The sequence below is a fragment of the Pseudorasbora parva genome, chromosome 18 (assembly GCF_024679245.1).
Source record: "Pseudorasbora parva isolate DD20220531a chromosome 18, ASM2467924v1, whole genome shotgun sequence".
Taxonomy (NCBI): Eukaryota; Metazoa; Chordata; class Actinopteri; order Cypriniformes; family Gobionidae; genus Pseudorasbora; species Pseudorasbora parva.
The window spans coordinates 39,324,337-39,350,724 of record NC_090189.1 but is presented as its reverse complement, the minus strand read 5'-3'; the positions used below and the strand labels follow the sequence as shown (position 1 = coordinate 39,350,724).

At 37.8% G+C, this 26,388-nt stretch overlaps 1 protein-coding gene across 1 annotated transcript in view; it reads left to right on the top strand.

The window, feature by feature from the left end:
• The first annotated feature begins 3,973 nt into the window (after positions 1-3,973).
• The window catches only part of dpysl3 (dihydropyrimidinase like 3), a 48,696-nt gene continuing 26,281 nt past the window's right edge, over positions 3,974-26,388 (top strand). The window contains exons 1-5 of the mRNA XM_067423576.1: positions 3,974-4,122; positions 16,604-16,692; positions 17,926-18,110; positions 23,379-23,543; positions 24,473-24,534. Coding sequence (XP_067279677.1) covers positions 3,979-4,122; positions 16,604-16,692; positions 17,926-18,110; positions 23,379-23,543; positions 24,473-24,534 — 645 coding nt within the window. The 5' untranslated portion in view covers positions 3,974-3,978. The remainder of the gene's footprint in view (positions 4,123-16,603; positions 16,693-17,925; positions 18,111-23,378; positions 23,544-24,472; positions 24,535-26,388) is intronic.

Genomic DNA, 26,388 nt, shown 5'->3' with positions numbered 1-26,388 from the left:
TCACAACTTACAGGACTTAAAGGATGTGCTGCTTATATCTTAGTGCCAGATATTACAGCGCACCTTCAGGGATCTAGTGGAGTCAATGGCTTGACGGGTCAGGGCTGTTTTGGCAGCGAAAAAGGGACCAACACAATATTATCTGATCGATGCCTGAGTTCATTCAACATACAGAAACATTCTGAAGGTTAAGCACCTCATTTCACTGAACTGTTGAAATTTGATTTTTTTTTTGTTGTTGTTGTGTGCTTTGTGAAGATATTGAATCACATGACACACTCATTGATGTCAGGTGGTGTTTGCTGTAGCCTCTCATTAGATGTGGGTCTGATTTAATAGGACGTTGGCAGAATCTTACAGCAGGAGAATCAGCTCTTTCATGATGAGCTGTCCTGCAGGAAGCAGCTGCTCCTTTTTGAGACAATTTAAATGTATTAAATAATTTGCTCACATAATCCAATTCCTGCGCAGCCACATTTAGTATTGTTTACAATTTGTTTTTTTTATGTGTATGTATTTATTGGGAGGGTTATGGTCCAATATTTTTTTGAATCTGTCAGTTTATAATAATTTCACTAATTAAGTGTCACATTTTTTTACACCCGAAAAAATAATAATCTTAATGTAAAATATGTGGTGTTTCATTATAGTAATGTTAGAATGTGACAGAGTATAAAGAAAATATTCTCCAAAGGCTTGTCATATGCAGCGTTTGTTCTGAAATTGATTGCTCAGACAGAAATCATCATCGCCATCTAGTGGAAAGGCATTATTGCTGACTCAACTGGTCAAAGAATGATAAAGCCATGTTTACTCGTCCCTTTTTATTGGTATTGTTAAGGGTTTGGCTGTATAGTGTGTATAGTGTGCATGTACTGTACTGTGGCATTATGCATCGTATACTGTAGATGTGCAATATTTAGATTACAGCTGTTGTCAAACCGTTGTGGTTTATTTCTACTTCATCTTTCTGAATCCCACTGCACTACACAGATCTGGATTAGGAAGGCTTTGCTAGTCATCATTATTATTATTATTATTTTGTATCTCTATTGTGATTGTAATATTATTCATTGATCTATCAGAAGGAAGTAATTGTGCTGAAGAGAGCATGGACATAAACGACTGTCAACATGATCTAATAAACTTAGCTGATCTGTATAGCATGAGGCAAATTCAGTAGAAATGTGTGTGTGTGTGTGTGTGTGTGTGTGTGTGTGTGTGTGTGTGACTGTGTGTGTGTCTGTGTGAGTGTGTGTAATGTGTATGTATGTGTGTCTGAGTGTGTGTGCCTGTATGTCTCTCTCTATCTCTCTGTGTGCGAGTGTGTGTGTGTATGTGAGTATGTCTGTGTGTGTGTGTGTGTGAGTGTGTGTGTGTCTATGTGAGTATGTCTTTCTGTGTGTGTGTGTGTGAGTGTCTGTGTGTGTCTCTGTCTATATGTCTCTCTCTCTCTCTCTCTCTCTCTCTCTCTCTCTCTCTCTCTCTCTCTCTCTCTCTCTCTCTCTCTCTCTTTCTGTGTGTGTGTGTGTGTGTGTCTATGTGAGTGTCTCTCTGTGTGTGAGTGTGTGTGTGTGTCTGTCTGTTTGTGTGTGTGTGTCTGTGTGCGCGTGCGGGTGTGTGTCTCTGTGTGTGTGTGTCTGTGTGTCTATGTGAGTATGTCTGTCTGTGCGAGTGTCTGTGTGTCTATGTGAGTATTTTTCTTCTGTGTGTGTGAGTGTGTGTGTCTGTGAGTGTGTGTGTCTCTGTCTGTATGTCTCTCTCTCTCTCTCTCTCTCTCTCTCTCTCTCTCTCTCTCTCTGTGTGAGTGTGTGTGTCTGTGTGTGTGCGTCTGTGTGTGTGTGTGTGTGTGATGTGTTTGTGTGAGTAATGTGTATGTATGTGTGTCTATGTGAGAGTGTGTCTGTGTGTGTGTCTCTCTCTGTGTGTGTGAGTGTGTGTGTCTGTGTGAGTGTAATGTGTATGTGTCTTTGTGAGTGTGTGTGTGTGTGTGAGAGAGTGTATGTGTGTGTGTGTGTGTCTGTGTGAGAGTGTGTGTGTGTGTCTGTGTGTGTGTGTGTGTGTGTGTGTGTGTGTGAGAGAGAGGGGTGGGGGTGGGGGGTGGAGTGGGGGGTGTTGGGTCTGCATAGACAAAAGAGCCTCATGTGCAGGGCGGGGCTCAGCAGCTGTTCTCCTCTCCTCACACTCCTCTTTTGTTCACATCACTGTGAGACCGCCCGTCTACTCCTTGATAATGAGAGTCTTTGCCCACTGGTGGAGATGCACTTTAATGACTGAGACACATCATTCTCTCCCTGCATCTGAGGCACTGAAACAACATCCGGTCTTAAAGACAGTAAAGCAAGCTAACTAATTCATAGAGAAGTTTATATTTGTCTGATAACTATTTAAATAACTTTCCATCTGAAAAATAAGTGTTTAATTGTATTGAATGTGTACTTGTTTTGTAATTTAAATCTTAAATTAAAAATTAACTATTCATTTACTATTCCCTACGTTAGTCCACTAATACAGTTCACTTGAAGGCGTGAATGAAAACGAGTGTGTGAAGTCGGACAGACGTTGTGTGTACACCAGCTGTACTCTCGTTATTGCGGTGCATTATGGGATTGAATGAGTGTGCTCAATAGCGTCCAGTATGGTTATGGACACCACCGCAAATAGCTGTCACTTCAAATAATGAGGATATATAGGGGCAGATTTCAGATTCAGCCCTTGTAATATTTTTTACACTGTAGTGTGTTATTAAATCTCCAGTAAATATATTTTACATGTATAATTAAAATTACATTATTACAAATGTGTAATTAGAAATATATTTAAATACATAACATACAAGTGTAAATATAAAGGCCATAAAGTATAGTAGTATGTTGTCAGTACATTTGGCATTACACTTTAACCATATTTCAAAAACTACAGATGTAATAATAAAATTACGAATACACATGTACCTAAAGGCACAATATGTAATTTTTCACTGCTAGAGGTCGCTTATTTAAAACGAAGGCGTGGCTTGATGATGCCCTGATTTGACAGAGCTTTTATTCTGCCGCTTCCGCTTCTTTCTGTCCATCATTGGTCCAAACAGTTGCTCACCTGTCCAATAAAACACATCAGAAAGCTTCTTTGGTGTTTCACTGTTCTAGTGGTTTTTGGATATTTTAATCCTAAAAAATCGTACATATTGCGCCTTTAAGCTCTACTTACAAATGTCAGAAACTCTAAAGTTCAACTAATTGCATTTAATATAATATATTTCCATTTAATTGGAGATTACATGCAATTAAGTGTCTGAAAACATTAAATCCACGTTTCAGTATATTCTTATAAGATTTAGGCAGCCTATTATTAGCGTACTCATTTACAAAAATATGCTAAAATGCAGGCCTACTTCCTTTTCACAAGGATTGGCAAATTAGACCAATTATTTTGTTAATTGATCTTAATTGTAAGGAATCATTTATCATAGGTATGTGTTTCCACGGTTGAGAGAAATCATAAAAACTAGTTTCCAAGCAGACAAAGGCTATCCGAATCATTAACAAATGATTCTTTTGAGTCGATTCTTTCGGTTCGCATTTATATTGCGGCGTATTTGGTTGTACGCGAGTGACACGTTATAATTACTGCTATTAATATTTGTTTGAGGAACAACTGTTTGATTAATACTAAACTAAGCCCGTTCGCTGTGTTTTTAACTTTTCAGCTGCAAAAACCCCCAAAACGAGTGTATCAATGTTTTATAAGAGGTGGTCTTTACTAAAGCCAAAGAAATTCAAATAACCTATAATAATTTGAGCTTGAAAATCACAAACAGTACTTCCTGGTAACCGTCATGTCGTAAAAGAAACGATAAATCACTTTTTGAACCGGTTCAGTGTTCGAAAGAACCGATTCGAATGAATGAGTCGTGCTTTTTAACACTGATGCTGACGCCTCCTGGTGGTTGAACTCACACACGACACCCGGTGGGACATGGAGGGAGGAGCCCAGCAAAGCAGACAATCAAGACCAGTGTGCGCAACCACCAACATCAGAAAAGAACAGAATAAAGACATCTGCATCAACCGAGAGCAAATCATGTCTTACCAAGGCAAAAAGAATATCCCAAAGATCACTGTAAGTTGATGCATTCATATTCATATTTTTTTTAAAAGCATATTGTGTTTTTTATCTTCACGTTTAGCAAAAGCAGGATTAAATGCCAGGCTGCAGGCGTGTCAAGATTGTATAGTTAAGCTGAGATTGAGGAATTGGGACGTGTCTTATAAATGTCAGGAATCATGATTTAAGAGTTCATTAAAGTGACTGACGTTTTAAATAATTATGAAGCATGAAATCCCAGTGTGGTTGTGTATGTAATCTTGGATATTGTAGAAATAAGGAATAATGTTGGCTTGAGCACTGCAGCAAGAAAATCACGCCCATAACTGAGACTATACTATTAGCAATGATAGCCTCAAACGCGTGATTCAAAGAGAGGTTTTTACAGGTTGAGTGCGTTTGCATGTGTGTTGGAGAGAGATTATAGTAATTTTAATCATCAAATGTGGTGTTCTTGCAGTGATGTTCTTTGTCTCAGAGATCTTCTGCCTCATGGTGCTGATGCTGTCCGACTGCGCAGTCCACACACACGCACACACACACACACACGCCAGCGTCACACGACATTTAGTACTTAATTCGTGCTTTATTCTGAAAATACGCCGAGAATGTGAAATATAAGCAGATGAGCAGTGTTACCAAGCCTTTCTGCTGCCCGAGAGAGCTGAGGTGTGGTTTTCTCTTCCTCGGACTGTCAGATGCTCTACACATCAATATTATTGTGGAGCAGTGACCTACCCCAAAACACCGATCTATCTCTGCACATTAGCATCAGGCCTGCACAACTGTCTGAATGCTCAATGCGCTCTGTCTGTTACCACAGGCTACCATTTCGTTTCTATCTAAAATCGCGTTTACAGACACGAAGTTATACATCAATGAGGCAAGTGTACCAGAGGGTTTAAAAGCAGAAATGTGCACCTTGTGTTTTTTGTTAAAGAACCTACTACATATGCGAATGAGGTGAATTTTTCATATGAAGAGCACAGCAGTTAGCAAAGGATGGACAAAATCAAGCCCCGCCCTACATTTGTTCTTTTCTGAGAAGCGTTTCACTCAGAGAAATGTCATGGAATACTCTGGCAAGCTCCTTTTTCAGGGTGACTAGTAGCAAATTCCTTTAAAGGTGCTGTTACTGTAAGTTTTTGACTGTACTAAAGCATACAAATAACATAATATGTTTTAGGAAACATGCTAAGTTCACATGCTCATTTTTTTCCCCCCGGAAAAAAACAATGCTAAAAAAATGTGGGTGGGTTCTCTCAGAATTTTTTTTACTGGACTAGATGCCATTTACTTAAAGTAAAAATATACCGCCTTGTTTACTAAAAGTCTCAAAACAACGGAAATCAGTGAATCATTTCGAGTGGCAATAGTGTAGGGGTAAGATGCACGGTAGGTAGTTTTGATGCAAATCGACTGGAGGTTCAAATCTGCCCTTTGCCTTAACTTGCTCCTTTACCTTTGCCCATCACATATCAGATAGGAAAGGCATTCAATAAAAAATTAAGAAAATATTAGAAATGTGGAAATAAAGTGTCTAACGTGTTTAAAGGGGTACTTCAGCGCTGGTAAGAATAATGTGTATTTAAACTGGGTCATTAATGTTTTAGAAATGTGAAATATTTTTAACTTGTTGCCTTCTAGACTGAGAAAGGACAGGACATGTATTTTTGGCTCATGTGGATGAAAGACAACAATTCCCAGAATGCACTTGCTTTGCTGCCCTAAGAGGCCACGCCCAAAGTCACTGCTACTGTTTCATTGGATCACTTTCCCACCGCAGCACCGCCCCTACCGTTGTTCATTTAGATCAGTTAGAGAACACCATTAAAGGGTTGGTTCCGTGTTTTTTCTAGGCTTGGTTGTGTTTATGGGGCGCAGTATAATATGTCTTAATACTTCGGTAACGCCGTATTTTTCTTCTATTCTCCCTTTATTCCACACCGCCGTCTCCTCTGTCATTTGAACGGCTCGTCTGCTTCCTGCTTCTATGAAGCCCATCCCTCTGAAAAACCCAATGGTCTTAGATTGGTTAGATGGCCAAATGTAGTTTCCTGTATTTTTATTGGCTGAAGTGCCAAGCACAGGTTGCCGGAAAGGCCATGCCCCTTTCCATTACAGGCAGAAGTCATCTGGGGGAGTGTTTATGTTAATAGCAAGGGTTTATGATGTCACCAACCCAGGAAGAAGCTCGTTGTTGTCCAAACCGGCCGTTTTTGTAGGCAATAAACTGCCATAACTTTAAAAGACAATATTTCCGTTTGCATTGAACTTTCAGCGCTTTAACTTTGCAGATACTGTTTATGCTCAAGCAGCAACATTACACACTAACTAAAGTTAAAGAAGGGAAATCGCATGCAACCACCATTTTAAAAACTGCACGTGTCTGTTCAATATATTGTGAGTGAGCCGAGTGAGCGTCACGGCACAAACGCAGCAGGAGTCAGATTACATTCATCATAGCGAGGATCATTCGAATATAACCCTTTAATAATAAGGGTTTATTATCGGTTAGGGCTAGATAAACAGATGTGCTGAATTGGAGAAGATAAAAGTGAGTGGGTATCATGCAGTATCATTAGTCGCAAACAGTGGGTGGGTCCTGTCCGACGTTCAATGGTTCCGACACCCATGCTCTGAAATATGCGTTCAGTGTCAGAATGTCTGTTTTCATATTGGCTTGTGCGAAACTGCTAGTTTACCCAATAGTATTTCAACACCCCGGGTTGCCAGTTGGCCTAAACAGTGTATTGCAGCCACGGAAGCCAGCAAAGCTGGGTCAGAGATCGCAGATTAAACCCAACCTTAAAAGCCTCGGCACAACTGCGCTCGCTCCTGTTGCGTGTCCTCAAACTGGCAACCCGCGTGAGCATCGAGTCTGAGGAGGAGTACTGGCTTGCAGTACCAATTTCAACCATTAGCTGTCATTCTTACATACAGCACCTTTAAGACGAGTCATATCACTTGGCGGCCACCTTTGAAACGCCTCTCGGGCATGCAAGTGCAGCTCCTATCTCTCTGAAATGGGAAACATCAAATTCTCCAAAACTGTTTGCCAAGCTTACGATTAAATTTTATGTTTGAAATCACCAATGAACATGTGAAATCTGACAACAACTGCCTCATAAACTTAGTTTCTAAACGCTCAAATCATAATAAAAATACTTGCATTTTTCAATCTGGAAAAAGCTAATGCTAATGCGCGATCCTAAACGTGTGTCTGATCGTGCGTTCAAGACATGTCTTGAAGATCGTATTTACGAGTTGAACGCACACGAATGCCACCATGAAGTCGTAAATACCAGTGGGAAGTTTGGGATTTTCTTTAAGCCCCGATCTGTACGAGTTTGGGGCGTACAGTGAGAAATATGGCGGAATCGATGGATGCAACGTCTGTAGCTGAATATAACGGTGTTTAGCAGTGACATTGTCAGGCTTTGTCATTCACAACAAAGTAAACCAGCATTGTAATATAGCCATTAGCCTAATGTATAACGATACCGTTTACAGCGGCTTCATAGATTTATTAAAAACCTAAAGGATTAAAACTCACCTGATGTGCATTCTTTGTTCTTCATTTTCTATAAGCAGAGTTACCAAACCCTGCTGTATTTTCGGGAAATTAATTTAAAGAAGAATCATTAATCAAAATCACATCCCCTTCCCCTTTGCGGTGACTTCTCTTCTCTGATGACATGTTTACTGTTATTTACAAGATCAACCAATAGCAAACCACAACCATCCAATCAGTTTTTAATCTACAAAATCAAGCCACACCATTTTGTTTGAGTTTCACTCGAATACATCACAACAGGGAAGAAATGTTTCATCCCAACTTTTAATATACCATGGTGCTATGCGATTACTATATTAGTATACAATTATATTTACATGAAATTCAAAAGAATACCATATTAATATGGCACATGCCTGAAACAAACAAACAAACAAACAAACATGGTAGTGTAATATTCCAGATGTTACTCTCCAATGGAAAAAGCTGTTATGGGCACCAAACAGAATCTTATTTGTTAAACCACAAAATTTTTGCATGCGGGTGGTTGGTAGCCTAGAAATCTAGACGCACCCTAGCGGCAGCAAATTTAATCTGCCCGCGAGTGTCGTCTAGCAACTCTCAATACCCTTCTGAGCTGTAAACGCCAAACTTTTGCCGGGCCAATCACATCGTGTATAGAGTCGGTGGGCGGGGCCATAATGACAGCCGAGTTGCGTTTGCGTGCTTCTAGTAAACACAGAAACTGGCGAACGGCGGCGGTCTTTCGAATCCGCTTTGACCGCGACTGGAAGACTTGGAGTTAAGCTTTTCTCTGAGAAAAGAACAAAGAACAGCACTGAAGTCATTCTTAAAAAGGGAAGATATGTTTAATCTTAGGCGAATGTTTAATCTGTCAACAAGCTCCGCTTCACCTCCGTTGCTCTGGTTGGTTGTGTACCGTATCCTATCGCGTGCAGGGGGAGTTTGAAAGACAACCGTTTATCCGCCCCTCGGATTGAGCTGTCAATGGAGAGTTTCCAGACCAAACATCTTGATGTGGGTCTGGCTTGTCAGGCTAGGTGGTTGGGGGAATTCTTCCAAAATTGCACAACATATTAATAATCATATTTGTCTACACAACCAACGTGTTTTCGCATAAAATGGGATAGTTAAATGTCCACATTTTTAATAATATTTATATAAATAAAGTGTCTATTTACAGTAAGTGCCTTGTTGGCAGAGGCTGTTTACACTAACTCCGCCCACTGACGTCCGATTGGGCCAGACTAAATTACGGAAGATGCTGGATTATCAACAATAGTGAAAGTGTAAGTGTACAACGCATGACAGAACGTTTTTACGTATACAGCTCTAGAAAAAAATTAAAGAGACCACTTAACATTGAGAAATCAGAGCTGTATATCGACCCGAGTTCGAATCCACCTTCTTTTTTCGTTTTTTTGCCAAACTTACTCGTTTCCCTTTTCTCATCTCAGAAAGACATTAATAATAATAATATATATATAATAATATATATATATATCTATATATATATATATATATCTATATATATATAATATTTTAAAATATATTAATTTATGCTTACATGCATGCTAACGTGTTAAAACATGTTCACAACATTCTAATTTATGCTAGCAGTGTACTAAAACACGTTAGGAACATGCAAATTTATTTTAACAGTGTGTTAAAATGTTAGCAACGTGATACATGATTCATGTTTATAAATGTGGTAAAACCTGCTAATTAATGTTAACAATGTTAAAACAAGTTAGCAATATGGTAAATGTGCTTTCAACAGGCTAGAAGAGTGCTAAATCAATGTGATAAAACATAACAACATGATAAATAATGTTAACAAGATGTTATCAAAATGCTAAATCTTGCTAGCAACAAGCTAATTAATGCTAACAATGTGTCAAAACATGTTAACAATATAATAATTATTGTTAGCAATGTGTTAAAACCTAAAACTTATGCTAGCAAAATACTAATTCATGTTAGCAAAAAGTATTAAATCATATTAGAATGTTAAAACATGCAACATGCTAATTCATGTTAACAGTATGTTAAAACATGTTAGACAAATGACAAATAATGCTAGCAAAATGTTAATTAATGTTAAACGTGTTAAAATCATAGTAACATGGCAATTCTTAAAAATGTTTAACAATGTGTTAAAACCTGCTACTTCATGCTAGCAAAATACTAATTCATGTTAGCAAAAAATGTTAAATCATGCTAGTATAATGCTAAAACATGCAAGCAACATGCTAATTCAAGTTAACAGTGTGATAAAACATGCTAGACAAATGCCAAATGGTAGCAGCATGCTGATTAATGCTAAAAAATGTGCTAAAATGTTAGCAACACGATCATTCATGTTTAACAACGTGTTAAAACATGCTACTTCATGCTAGCAAAATGCTTATTCATGTTAGCAAAACATTTTAAATGCTAGTTATATATGCTAGTATAATGCTAAAACATGCAAGCAACATGCTAATTCAAGTTAACAGTGTGTTAAAACATGCTAGACAAATGGCAAATGGTAGCAACATGCTAATTAATGCTAAAAATGTGCTAAAATGTTAGCAACATGATAATTCATTTTTAACATCATGTTAAAACGTGCTGCTTCATGCTAGCAAAATGCTTATTCATGTTAGCAAAACAGTTTAAATGCTAGTTATATATGCTAGTATAATGCTAAAACATGCAAGCAACATGCTAATTCAAGTTAACAGTGTGTTAAAACATGCTAGACAAATGGCAAATGGTAGCAACATGCTGATTAATGCTAAAAATGTGCTAAAATGTTAGCAACATGATAATTCATTTTTAACATCATGTTAAAACGTGCTGCTTCATGCTAGCAAAATGCTTATTCATGTAAGCAAAGTGTTCTAAATCATGCTGGCAATGTGGTCAAACATGCTAATTCGTGCTCACAATAAATGCTAGCAACACATTTCTCTTTTTACTTCGCTAAATTTAAAGCTTAATTAACATTTTAAACTTTCATACAGCGTTGTCAAGCCAACATCAAAGTTTGTCCCAACAAACTTTACTCATTTAGTGATTGCATGCAATAGTGATTTATAGTATAGGATTGAACCCGGCCCCAAATTATTGACTATCGTTACAATCTTAGACAGAACTGTGACTGGTGCACGCTCTATATGACCCGCTTAGTCATAGGAGAGGGTGGATGAGTATGATGTAGAAGTGTAGATGTTGGTCATCATGTATCTAGATGAGTAAGTTGCAGTGTTTTGACTGCTGTGTTGGTAGAAAAGAAGAAACTCTCATGAGCGTGTGGTAAATATTTTGGTCACCAGGCAACAAGGCTGCAGCTCTGCATGCATTCAGAGAGGTTTCCTTCAGTCCCAGCCCGTTATTCCGCACAAGCGTGGCTAATGCTCCACGCCTTAAAGTCCTTTGGCTCAGCGTTCTTTGGCTGCATCTCCCCCGCTCCCCATACGCACATAACAAATGACAGCCCTGTTTGTGTGCGCGGCTCAGATTGGACTCTGGCATTCGTCGGATTGTCTGTCCCTTGCTGGGAATACACTTTCTACACACTCAGACCTTTGCTTTGTCAGCATCCTGCCGTAATTCTTCAGGTTCTTGTCCCAGAATGATGTCAGATTTCTCTTTGTGTTTGCCTTTCATAGGAAACAGTTTGTTTATAAGTGATGTCTGTCACTGGTTTTTTAGTATGAATTGGGTACTGGGGCTTCATGCACCCATTGTTTCACCATTAGCAGTCTGGGCTTACATGGTAAAGCGTTAATGAATTAATAGTTTTAGTGCTGTTTTATGTGACATTTTATCATAGCTCTCTGGCCCGGTTTACACCTGGTGTTAAGATGCATTTTGGTCAATCGGATCAACAGTGGACGTTTCTAAATACAGCTGTAAACGGGTCTGAAACGCTTTGAGCTTGTCCACTTTGGTCCACTTCCAGAGTGAGCTGAAACTCATTGGTCTGGATTGCTTTCGTAGTGTAAACGCTCATGTGGTCAAACGTAGGGCTGGGCGATATGGAGCAAAAAATATATCTCGATATACGATATATATCTCGATATCTTTACAGGAAAAATAACCCCCTAAAAACTACAGCAAAAACAAATATGCCAAATACCACAAATTTTTTTTTTTTTTTTAAATTGAAGTGCAAAGAGGTAGTCAAGTGCTTTTGCGACATTTAAAAAAAAAACTCCCTGATTACATAAATAATAATAATTTAACTGTAAAAGAAAATAAATAATATTGCCTTCTTTTCATTTATTTCATGCTTTCAAAAGATGAATCAAAGACTCCCTTTTTTACAGTTAAAGTAAACAGTAAGCATTTTGCAGAAAGATGGGGGCATGACTGAGATATAAATAAACTGATTGTCATAACACCATTTCCTGTTAAATTTGTATCAAAATTCAAACAGTGATGTTTGTCATGAGTTTGACAAAATTCAAACTCATCATGCAGATCATGTAGGCTACACATGAGCTGAGTTTCACTTCTTTTCCAGTTACAGAATGAAATATGAATGTCAGAAGGTAGGCTATATGATAATATGATACAGTACAACTGACAGAAGAGCACCGCGTGTCTCAGGACACCCGGGATGTCGCGTTTTTCCCTCTTGGTTAAAACGTGAATAGACCTATTCATCATAATCCCGTGATAAAGCTGACAAAATAATAATAGTAATGATATTGCAATACTTTTTAAATGTTTTCAAATGATATGCGATCATTTTGCCATTTTAACCGAAAACTATGCGATCAGTTAGACACAGATCATAAACTGGCATGATTGCGACCGCTTCTCGCACCAGTAGTGTCAATCACCTGACTGTGGGTGAAACGTGCGATTTGAACTATGATGAACATTAATATTTCTTTATGAATTTTAGCAAGCAGTTGTGTTAGAAGGAAAACATGGTCTCTAAACTGAGTCCTGAACAACGTGCGCGCTTGTCAACATGATAACTAATCCTCACCTGGTTGTGGAAGCAGCCGTGTTCAATGAGACAACACGCGAGGGGAGGGGGAACAAAAGCAAGAGGCGGGAGGCGCGCGAGGCTCCGCGAGCACAACACAGAGAAGGCAAACAAGCAAAGTGGAAGTGGCGGAATCAGAATTAAATATAAACAATATATCGATATATACGATATGTCCAAATCCATATCGAGCTGAAAAAATATCTCGATATATTTAAAATATCGAGATATCGCCCACCCCTAGTCAAACGCACTGGAACAGCCTCTAAAAGACGCCCTACTCTCCTCTACTGACCTAATGCTAAACATTATGGGACGAGCGCTAGCCAGACGGGATTTAAACTCTCGGCTGGAGACCCCAGTTTGGTTTGAAGATGAGAAACGTCCCGAGCTCAATGTTCTCTCTCCATTCCTGATTTCTAACACACACTCACAGCGTTCGGCTGGTCTCGAGTTTGTCAGAGCAGAAACTAAAGCTGATGCTCTCTGTGTTAGAGATCGACCAGCGGCCAGGGATTGGAATTGGTTGATTTTCCACATGATTGGCCCAGATCGGTGACCGGCCAGCCAGTGTCATGTCTTACCAATTTCAAGCCGGTTTTTGTTGCCAATGGCACAGGCAATAATGTCAGCTGCCCGTTCTCGCTGTATTCTCTCCGATGGTGAAGCGACACACACCCGCCTCCTCTCACTCGCTCGTCCCTTTCGCTCCGGTCAAACACTGCTTGTTTAATGAGGAATGTGCCTCATTAAACACACCACAAAATTTTGTCAAATTTTGTATGAATAAAATAAAAGTAGGTCACTTAAGGTACAATTAAATCACATTGCGATATGGACTAGTGTTTGTGAATACATTATCATGCTAATAATGAATGTGAATGCATTATTATATTAAACTATTAAATTTGAATATGAATCCTACATGTGTGAATGAATGAATGTCGCAGACGCACGGTTTAATTACACACACACACACACACACACACACACACACACACACACACACACACACACACACACACACACACACACACACACACACACACACTGAAGAACACTGAAGCACACTTTTGAAGTGACACTTTATCTCCAACTCAGTGCTCTGAGTCACTTCATGAGTATTTTACCATTTAATTTGAGAAAAACAGTCATATCAAAAACACTCAAGATCTCCACAGCAACCCGTCAAAATAAAAGTTCGGTATAACTTGTGACAGCAAGATATTACTATTGTATTACTGTTGTGCAGTATAATGTATGTTTTAATGTAATACTACTACTACTACTACTACTAAGAATAATATTAGTAATAATAACACAATAATTATTAACTTAATTTTTAAGGAAATCATTTTTTATTATTTACGTTTTTCTTCCATGTTTAAATACGTCTTTCTTCCATGTTTTAATTTTTAACAGTAAACCTCTGTTGTGCAGCACTTTGTTTTGAAGAGTTTTTTTTCAATTTCATTTGATTAAATATAAATTAATGTTTTATCCCTTCATTTGACAAACAGTTAATTGGGCCCTATTATTGTAAACAAATTAATAATTTGTGTTTATTTCATATCTCTCTTTATTCTATTGCATTTATTTGTGCTTTTGTTTGAAATGTGTTTATTTTTTTCTTATTTTATTTGTCCTTTTACTTGTTTTTTTATGAAAATAAAATGTAACATTGCAGAAAAGTAGATTTTTCATTGTATATGCGGTAGGGATGCACGATATTGGATTTTTGCCGATATCCGATATGCCGATATTTTTCAGCTCATTTTGGCCGATGCCGATACCGATGCCGATATATGTTTATTTTTTCCCTTTGTTTGGAAACAACACCATTTTGAGCAAAAACTATTTTTTTTCATTCTGGTTTCAGATTTCTGAGGTATCCTTACTAAAAGGATTCTTGTTGAAGATAAATAAATGTTAATAAAGTTCTTTTTATGATAAGAGTATATTAAAAGCTGTGAAAATAACAATAATAAAGTCAGTAATTTTTCACCCCAGATGCAGCTGTAACCCTAATATTGTATTTTTGGATTTAACGTTTGTGCACATGAAGTGGGGGTGGCATGACATCCGCTGATGCTGTCTTTTAATTCTACAATTATTGTAGAGCTCCTTGGATTATTATTTTTCATCATCCATTTCGTAAAATTTTATTACAGATTAATACACTGTATATAAAAGTATTTAATTTACAAGTGTCATGCTTTTGATTTATGACATCATTACTGATTTGTTTATTCAGAACAAGAAGTAACTTCAATTTATTTGTGTATTCTACTTTTCATTGTATTACTGTAACAACAGCGCCCCCACTACATGTATAAATATATAGCGGTCTAGCTGGAGGGCACTAGGACCTGGAGGAGCTTCTGCTGCTGTGGAGGCTGCCGCACGCGCTAGAGAGTGGGGAGACGCGATTGGGCTCGTTTTGGGCTCGTTTTGTTGTGAAAACGTGGCAAATCTGCTGCTGACGGTCACGTCCTTCTGTACGTGCATTCAGAAATTCAAGGCAGCATTTAAAAACAGTCAATATAAATCACTTTACATGCAGTGTATTTTCTTGTTTTCACTTGAAGAATGACCGCAGTGCTGACATGGTCTTATCGCTGTAGCACTCCTTGCACACGTGAGTTATTGCAGGCGCATATCAACACGTTATCATATCGGCAAGGCATATCGGCATAATGTTTTCATATCGGCCGATGCCGATTTTTATATTTTAAGCGTTTATCGGCCGATTCCGATGTTTTGCCGATAATATCGTGCATCCCTAATATGCGGTCAACTGGAAATGGCAAAAATCGGTATTGGCAGGTCACATTTACAAAAAAATTTGGAATCAGACAAGAAAATTGCAGTTGGTGCATTTCGACTCCTTCGTCTCCAGTCACGATCATATGTAAATTGCGCGAGCTTATTTCATCCGTTATATGGAAAGATCTGCAAAACACCGCCCATAGACCCTCCCCTCGAAGAAATCAGGACAGAAGTGACTGAAAGTGGACAAAAGAGACAGATTAAAACACCAGCTGGAAACGCGAACGCGTCTCCCTCATCTAATAGTGAGCTGATCCACCAAACTTATGATCTGATCATCTTAACACAACAGGGTCTCTGAGCGGCGTTAAGGCACCCTTTAACACGATTTAAAGCTTTAACAAAATTCTTGTTGGTTCTCTGTCTTGGTTTCTGGACACAAAATGGTTCTTTGACAAAATAATTCTCAGACTATTTCCTGTTCAAGCTGACATTGTTTTTTGAGTTCTGAAGTGACATCCTGTTTATGAACTGATTATTCAGACAAATGTCACTCTGGTGATTTGGACCTTAAGTTGAAGTGATGGATGCACAGCGCAGCACCCAGCAAACCTCAAGACGGGACTGCATTTGATGAAAAGGGTTTTAACGACTTTAAATGAGCTTAAACAAAGCTATGTCTTTGTTTCTCAATGTTCATTGTATCATATTTTATGTTTTATAACATGGACCTCATTGGCACGTCCAATATGTGTGAGAATGTAAAAAACACAGACATGTCACTGACGGAGGTTTTTGCCACAGCTTTGCCAAAAATATTCTGTTTTGTAAAACATTTCTAAACATAAATGTATCATACAAGCAGTGTTTTTCATGGTGTTTGGAGAAGTTTACGATCGTTTGACTATATGAACTCAACTGATAATTATATGTTTAATATGGTCTGAAAAATCTACAGAGAAGTCTAGAAGAGTGTTACATTTTGAAAATGCAAAATATTATGCAAATTTGCAATACATAATACAAATATACTTTATGTATTTTTAATTAAAAAAACAACAAGCCAAGCCTAGGTCAGAAAAAGTAATGCAAAGGTAATGTCACTCATAGTGTCTTTTTTTAGGGAGTAATGTAATATTGTAGCACACCCCTCCACACTGATGGTCATTCTCTTTCTCTCTTTGTGTCTTCTGTTTCCTCAGAGTGAGAGGCTCCTGATTAAAGGTGGCCGTGTTGTGAACGATGACCAGTCCTTCTATGCAGACATCTATATGGAGGATGGAGTCATCAAGTAAGCTGCGTTCACACTCACTCAGATACAGCCATACTGGATCTAAATCCAGAGTTTTTCTTTCCAGATAGAGCGGCTGAACTCTGTCACTCTTATTCCTGACTGACTCGTGCAGTATATTATATTATCCTTATATTGATAATGTGATTGATTAATAATTTTTTTTAAAAATAGTAACGTTTTTTTGTTTGTTTTTTTAAGAATTTAGCCTTATTCGGACTGGATTAGTTTAACATGGGGATGTGAGGGTAAAGTAATTATTACCAGAGGTTCTCTGTGATTTTAGTCCTCCTGTCTGAATGTGCCATCTCGATAATCATTACGGACAATGTCAGGGAAGATCACAGAGACTTTTGCCTTCTGTAAAAAGGTCCGGAAAAATGACCTTGGGTAATACTAATCCCGTTCGAATAGACCCGCTGTAAAACTGTACGGTAAAATGCCGTCATTTCCTGTTTAAAAGTAAAAAAAGGACATTTTGCGAGCTTGGAGGCGCTTGAAGGATTCGTTTGTGTTGTAGGTGGTGGGACAACTCTGTGGCAAACGTCCAGTATTTTCCGCATATTTAAAGCAAAAAGAAGATCAAAAGCACTTATTAGAGGCACAACACTTATTTTAGCTCTAGGAAAGTGTCTATTACCAACACAATCCAATCAGAAGCGTTAGACTGGACCTAACTGTTTATTAAAACACACACACATATATATATATATATATATATATATCAGACTGGTGCTCATGTTGTGTTTGCTCACGTGATAACAGCAACGTCACACACACATGACGACACAGAGGATACTGTGGTGTGTAAAGCGAGTTACTCCTCACACTTCTGCTAGTCTTATTGAGATGTCTTATCCCGTACGATTGGTCATTAATATTACAGACGTCCTGAGGTAAAATGACTTCACCCCCACGTCCCCATGTTAATCTAATCGCGTCCGAATAGGGCTTAAGAAGGGTTAAGGCCTGCTCACACCAAAGATGATAACAATAAAGATAATGATATTGTTCTAAAAATCATTCTCAATATTGAAGAATATCAGAGTTCACAACCACAGCTGTAATGATAACGGCACAGAGAAACCATATCGGAATCACTTTCAGAACGATTTTCTTCCAGCTGATGAACAATAAAAACTCAGAAATGGTCATTTCCTCATCGATTCAATAACATTTAATTCATAGAGTGATGAAAGTGTTGCTAAATTACCATGTTCTGTCAACTTTAAGGCAAATTGGTGACAACTTGATAGTACCAGGAGGGGTGAAGACCATTGAGGCCAATGGGAAGATGGTGATTCCTGGAGGAATAGACATCCACACCCACTTACAGATGCCCTTCAGGGGCACGACAACCGTGGATGATTTTGCCCAGGGCACCAAGGCCGCTCTGGCTGGAGGAACCACCATGATTGGTAAGATCTGTGGTAGACCGTCATATATAACGGATAGTACTTTATACAGGCAGGGCTCCAGACTGCGAACAAATGGTTGCATTTTGCGACCTTTTTTTCTACTGGTGCGACTACATTTTGTTAGAGGTCACACTGATGCCCAACTGATGAGAGCTGCTTAGAGTTTAGATTCTCTGCCCGAGCCCGAACCTGACCCGAACCGCCAAGATTTCCCCGCACTATCCTCGGTCTGGGTCAGGCCGGGCCCTTGAACAAGCGTTTGTGTTTTTTTAATCATTACTTTATCAGTCTAATTAGGTGGGCAGAAAGTTATGCTATATTCAGAAATAATATATATTATTAGCAAAGTAGGAACTAATACTACTACTAAGAAACAAATGTGTAGGCTACAAAGTTGCACAAGTCAGGATTAGTGTAAAAATGCGCGTTAAACTCACAGCTCGAGCAGTGATGGAGCGCAGCAGTCTGAACAGAAACGCTCTGAGTCTGCACATTGCTTAACTAAATATTTTCGTTTTTGAATCGTTTTGTTTAAAAGTGGAGCTTTCTATACGCATATTTCTCATGTCTGTGAGGCATGTAGCCTGCTGAGTTTGGGTTTATTTATGAGACGCGCGCTCCAGTTCATGAGCAATGAAAGCGGTCACTCCCACAACTTCACGTCACGATTATAGTCTGCTATTTGCTTCTTATTTATTAAATCCAGGCAATTGGCCGAAGAAACCTTTATTAAAATTAAGATACAATTTAAACAAAACCAAATAAATGCTGTCTACAAAATAAAACTTAATATTAAACTAAATATAACCATCAGAATCATTTCTGACCCACTCGCATCTTTGCACTTTTCATAATCAGATGAAATGTAAAAATAATATTTAAACATAAATATGAAACAAAAAAAACATTGTTTAATGGCTACAACAAAGTAAGCTACAGATAAATGTCTGAGCTGAATTTGAGCGAACATTATTTTACCGGTGAGCGGATCATGAGCGGATAATTGGGCTGATCAAGTCAAGTCAACTTAATTTATATTGCGCTTTTACAATGACGATTGTTTCAAAGCAGCTTCACAGTGTAAAACAGGACAATATTGCAACACAATTTGATTCGGCTGTACAGTCGCTCTGGAGGAAACGGCGATGTTATCAACTCATTTCAGTTTATCAGTGTCAGTTTTAACGTGAGTCACACCGGTCCGCTGAGCTGAGCTCGGCTCATTACAGGCTCATTCTCGTCAGAACGCCCCTTAAATCGGGCTCATAATTACAGTTAATGTGTCGGGCTCGGGTAGGGTCTGGTAGGGTCGGGCTTGATTTATTTGAGCCCAATCAAAGCTCTAGAGCTGCTATTTCTGCTGCATATGAGAAACATCAAACGGCAAACGAAAGCAGAACGAAACCTCGCTACTGGTTTGAGCTGTGCTATCGCACACTCCTCAAAGTAAAAGCACAAACATCATTTAAATCATCAGATCACATTTAGTTTTGGTGGTATAATTTTTCAAAGCATTTTAGATGGTTTATTGTTATATGTATAGTGCATTAATAGCGGGAGAGGCAGGACGCTATGAGAACAGGGAGATAATGCGTGAGGGGAAAAAAGGTTTATAGAGTTTCAGTGACATTACAGTATATATAATATATACTAGTAAATATATAATGTTGAGTAGAAGGAGGACATGAAGGTAGTCGGTCTGAGAGAAGAGGATACCGAGGATAGAAATAGATGGAGGCAGATGATTCACTGTGGCGACCCCGGAAGGGAACAGCCGAAAGAAGAAGAAGATATAATGTTGAGTATAATGTATAATTATCAAATCGTCATACAAGTGTATCATTACACCGCTAGTATAAATAGATTTTTTCTGTATGTCTATGAAACAGTTTCAAGTAATTTAACATAAAAGCAAGCGCGTGCACGGTTTGGTGTGGTAGAATGTGTACAAAGTGCACTCCCTTAATAATTCCTAAAAAGCTGACATCTCTGTTTAGCGCAATCTCACAAAGCTCCTTTATGAAGCGGACTGCACAATGAATCTTTCATAATGACTAACACCTATAATCAGAGGATTCAGGATTGAAACAGACATTTTGAGCGGTGAGTGGATTCTTAAATGCATTTGATTGGCCATTGCGTTCTAGAAATCAACACATATGTCTGTGATTGGCTACAATGCACAACGCAGCAAAAACATGTTATAAATAGAAACTCTGTTATTAGTAACTGCACTAATTAATACAATAGTAATGTTATGATTAAATGAACTATATGATTACAAATCCCCCAGCAGCACCAAATCAGGTGCCACTGCTCTCAAATGTTAGTCTGGAGCCCTGTCTATATAATGTTCAGGATACTGTATACCTAACATGTGGCATTCAAATACAGTAGGAGGATTTAAGAAATTAGGGGGTTCAGGCATTCAAGAACATTAAAAATAGACCGCTTTTAATGGACCCAGTAAAGTGCATTAAAAGCTGTAGAAGCTCGATGAGTCACAGACTTGGGAAAGTGTGTGTGTGTGTGTGTGTGTGTGTGTGTGTGTTAATAATAAACATTGACAACAATAGTACCCTTCCGGCGGACCACACAAAGCTCTTGTACAGTCTCACAGTCAAATTCTAGTTCTGTGGAAAGACAGCAGCCCTTTCTGGCCACTGCAGGCTACAGACCATGAAGAAAAAGTGTCAACAGCTGGTATATAAGAGTGGGAAACCCTGCGTTTACCAGGGACCATTAGCTGTGATTCATTTTAGAGTTAAAGACCAGCTGTAAGTATCCCTTTGTTCCCAGAGGAAATGTTTAGAAGATTATACGTGTAGATACTATATAGACAATGAAGAAGTAGTGAAAACACTGAGAATCTCTTTAGGGATAGGTTTGCTTCCATATGAATGAAATGATCTGTGTGTTGCCTTTGATGTCACAGTATATTTTGTGGTCTGGACAATTAGCCTTCCTTTAACGATGACCGAATCCAATGTTTTTGTACAGAGAATTTGATCTCTAAGCCCAGGGTTATAGTTTTCACATACTTGCATTGAGTTCTAAAGTGTGCATTTACACAATTTTGCAGTGCAACGATGCTAATAAGAAGCTAAAATAACCAAATTACACACACAGCTGCTTTTGTAGACTTGTGTAAAATATGTTCCTGGCCTAATCGTCTGACAATTTTAAACTGTAGGTATCGGGCATGATGCTGTGCTAGTATACTCATACTCATACTCATTAAAGGTGCAGTGTGTACGTTTAGCGGCATCTAGTGGTGAGGTTGTGAATTGCAATCGCCCACCGCTCACCCCTCCCTTTTGAAGCACATAGAAGCTACGGTGGCCGACACAGGACAAAGATGTCGTCTGAGAAAGCAGAGAGTGTCTAGCGCTCTGTAGAAAAGTTTGTCCCTTTTGGGCCACTGTAGAAACATGGCGGTGACTTCACTGTCAGACCCGAGGTGTGTGTAGATAGAAACGGCTTATTCTCAGGTAATAAAAACATAATTCATTATGTAATGTCTTTATACTCCACTGAAAACCTAGTTATGTATATTATTTTCCATTTCTGTCAATAGATCCAATATTACACACTGCACCTTTAAAATGCTCCAATACCAACAACCAGTGTCATACAGTGTGTACAGTATAGTGCTAGTGACAAAGAAACACAGACAGCAAACAGAGAGCAGAATGGATGTTTCTATAAAGTAAATGTATCGAATCAATAGATTGATAAACAATATGTAGGCATATATACAGTAGCTGCTATATTACACGATTCATACAGGAAGGCGGTACAGTAATGATGCTTTAATGAAGTTTTCTGTGTGCAAACATCCGAAGCGTGCCAAGAAAGCTGCCTCTCAGACATCCTATAAAATCAACTTCTCTTTCATGTCTTCTTACACTTGAACGGACAAATTCACACAAAATTGTGTCAAAATGCCCGTAAAAGCAAGTGTCCTTATATAAATAGTCGGTTATGTCGTAAGTGAACGTAAGCAAAACATGTGTAACAGTATATTGGATCAGTGTGCCTCTTAAAGTGACAGCAGCCTAATATTCCTGCTACTGTCTTTGTCCTCAATGCTAATCTAACAGCAAAAGAGGTTTTGCCTTCCAAATATTTACTATGCTATTACAGTAAAGATAAAATATGATAGAGCAATAATATGAACAGTGGAAGTAGAGTAGCTCCTACAATACTGTAACAGGTCCCAGGGAAATATCTATCTGTCTACACAGCCATTGTTGCTCGGTATCCAGGGCTGGCCCGCGGCATAGGCAAATGCTAGGGGCGACACTTGTCCATAGGGGCATCAACATGAGGGATTTTCCGGTTTTATTAATGGTACTAATTTATAGGCCTGTCACAATAACAAATTTTGCTGGACGATAAATTGGCCAAGAAATTATTGCGTTAAACGCTAATATTGCCGTTCTGAGACCATTTTCATCTAAAATAATGATAATGGCATAATAATGCAGTTACACCTTTTCAAAGATCAACAAACTTTATTTCTAAAGACTATTTAACACTAAAAATTAAAACATTTTAAACAACCACAATAAATGAACAAAACAATCAAAAACAATTAAAGCATAAACTCTCAGTCTGTTTAAAAAAATGCTTTTAAATAAGTGCCAAAAACAATAAATAAAATGGATGAAAACTGCAACGGATGATTGTGTTTTAGGAGCATATTAGGGGCGGCACGGTTCACAAAACCCACGGTTCGGTTCGTATCACGGTTTTAGGGTCACGGTTTGCCGTTCTGTACAGTTCTTGTGTTTTTTTTCTTTTAATCCAGAAATGTACTTCAGCATATGATATGATAATTATCCACAATTTAGGATACAGTATTAAAAAAAAAAATTATATCATAGCCTAATCATACACAAACTGAACTTGACCATCTCTGAGGAAAGTGAGATTTTGAAACGGCAAGAGAGAAGACATTGACATGCTTTTCATTTATTTGGCAAGATGAGAATGTGTATTGCTATCTCTACAGGAACGTATGTACCTTTTTAGCACACAGAGATTGAACTGAAGAATTAACTTGAGTTTATCAAACTTCAGTGTAGCTTTAATCCTCGTTTATACACGACGCGCCCGCTCGAGCGCGCGGACAAGGAGCTTATAAAGGAAATGATTTACCTATTTAAAATGAGTACCTACTAAGCAATTTCGGACACCGTCTAGGTGTGCAGTCATCTAATGACGGTCCTCTCTGTCTGTCTCTCTCTTATGTCTCACCTGCAGTGGATCATGTGATCCCGGAGCCCGGCGCTAGTTTGGTGGAAGCTTTCGAGCGCTGGCGTGAATGGGCCGATGAGAAAACGTGCTGTGACTACTCACTGCATGTGGACATCACCCACTGGAACGACAGCACCAAACAAGAGGTCGAGAGTCTCATTAAGGAAAAAGGTGAGCGATCTTTGACTATCAAGTCCTTGAGCAAGGCATTTAAGCATCCAGATGGTAAAAAATCATTTCTGAATTGTTCCAGAAAATAGTTCAGCATATTAAAAACATCCATCTGAAGTTCTAAATATATCTACCAGTATTGCTGTCCCATAGGGAATGTGTTTCTTTGACTGAAGTTATTCTTGGTCATTTGAGCTATTTCTGTGAGGAACAAGCTGCTTCATCACAGCATAACCAACAAATGATCTGTTCATCTAATAAAGCGCTGGGCTTTTAATACAGTAGAGCATTACAAAACACTTATTAAATCAATATTAATGATGATCCATAATTCTTAAAAGTGATCTTTTTTTTTAAATCAATTGTTTTTTTTTTATATTAACACTTTATTTATAAGGCATTATAAAAGTATATTTAAAGCAATAATTATGTCTTGTAATGCACCTTATAATGCATTGTATGGTCTCACGAATAACCGTAACCACAGTTATAATACATTATAACACTTATGTATTTATTAAACACACCTTTAGAAAGTATAGTGCATTTAAACACATGACAAACAACCAATTTCAGAATCTGAGGATATTATAATGCATTTGAACAATATTTATGAAAAGATATAATGTATATTATAAATACCTTAATAATTGAAGAATGTTGTCTTTAACAATATCTATGTAAAAAAATCTTCATAATAATAAATTCATAATGTTCCTGGTTTGAGCATGATTTATCAGTTTATACATATTGTTTAACATAATTTTTGTTTTGTTTTGGTGTCACCATTCAGTCAATTCATAATGTATACAATCCCCACTGTACTTTTTTGTCTTATTGGATAATAAGAATTGTATTACATTATGAAAGTAAAAATATATGAACATTGATTGACATTGACTGCTGATTTCTTCTTTCTGTCCATAAAGGAGTGAACTCCTTCCAGGTCTATATGGCCTATAAAGACCTCTATCAGATGAGCAACAGTGAGGTAAGCCGAAGAAAAGTGGACTGCATCGTAGGGCTGGGTATCGAATCAGGTGTTCCAACTCGATTCGGTTTCAATTCTCGATTCGATTTTCGATTCAAATCAATCAATATAGATCTATTACAAATTCTATATTTGTAAAAAAAATAACAGTGATCATAAGTTAAAGCTACACTGTGTAACTTTTTTAGTTTATTCTTAGTTAAAAACACTTAGTTCTTTCAAAAATATATGTGCTCATTAATGTATATTTACTTCTTTCAAGTAATAGAGTATCCTCGCAAGTTTATAATATGCCATTGAAAATACATACGGGTGAGGGGTTCGAATGCCGGTCGCCATGTTCCTCCTCCATCTTGAAAGTACATTAGCCAAAGAGGGACACACCCGTAAATACAAGCTTCAAAAAAATATCACGTGTGATATTTTCCCCCATCTAGCGGTGTAAAGGTATATGACCATGCATCCAGTGAATAATAGTTTCTGCTCCTCTCAATTCTGATTTCGTTTTAACTCCTACGGTGGCTGATTTGGTCCAAGATTGACACGGCAATCCCCCTCTTCACATTCGACACGGTGCCATCGAGTGTTAAAACGCGAAAGGCGAAGCTTGTATTTACGGGTGTGTCCCTCTTTGGCTACTGTACTTTCAAGATGGAGGAGCAACATGGCGGCCGGCATTCGAACCCCTCACCCGTATGTATTTTCAATGGCATATTATAAACTTACGAGAATACTTTATTACTTGAAAGAAGTAAATATACATTAATGAGCACATATCTTTTTGAAAGAACTAAGTGTTTTTAGCTAAGAATAAACTAAAAAAGTTACACAGTGTAGCTTTAACAAGTGGGTAATAAAAAAGAAATGAAGAGCGACAAACCTATATATTAAACTCTTTTTATTTTAGGTAAAATAAAGCTGAACCCATCTCTATATTTCAAATGCATACAATTATGTTAAATACAATTTTGATGCAATGTACTTTATTCAAAAAAAATTATCTGAGAAGTATTTTATACAATTTTGCTTTTATGGATATTTTGATCTATTTATTCTAAAACATAAAAAGGATATTGGATGATTTTCAGCAATTTTCATTACACAAGCTTTTTGTTTGTGGCTGTGTGTGTGTTGTCTCGTCAAACGCTTCCGCAGATTTGTAGTATTACTACAGCATTTCACCTCAGCGTTACAAAAGGTGATAACACACCTGTAGCCGCCATTTAAGCCCTGAATGAATGAATGAATGAATGAATGAATGAATGACGTGTGCCTCTCTCTCCTTTGTTACAAGGCAAATAAGAGGTTGACATCTAGTGGAGAAGACTAGTCATTAGATCTACGTTAATCTTGTGTTCAATATTTGCAGAAATAAATATGGAAAAAAATAGATTTGTGGCCTTTGAGAATCAATTTTGAATCAAAAAAATGATTACCGGTAATCAAATATATATATATATATATATATGAGCTAACAGAGACTTCCACCATCAGCTGTTTTCTGTTCACCATCAGCTCTGTTTCTGTTCTGTTTTCTGTGTTGGTTGATTGTTTGTAGTATTCTATATTTTTACTTTTTATTCATTTTTTGTGTTATCCCCCCCCCCCCCCCCCCCCCTTGTTGCACTTTGAGATTCTTCGGAATGAAAAGTGCATTATAAATAAAATCTATTATTATTATTATATATATATATATATATATATATATATATATATATATATATATATATATATATATATATATATTTGGTTGGAATAACGTAATGCAGGTCAGTCATATTGAACAGGGTACCTGTAGATCCTATTAAAGTACTAACATGTCTTAAAGCTGTAAAAAGGCTTAAAAGTTTGAAA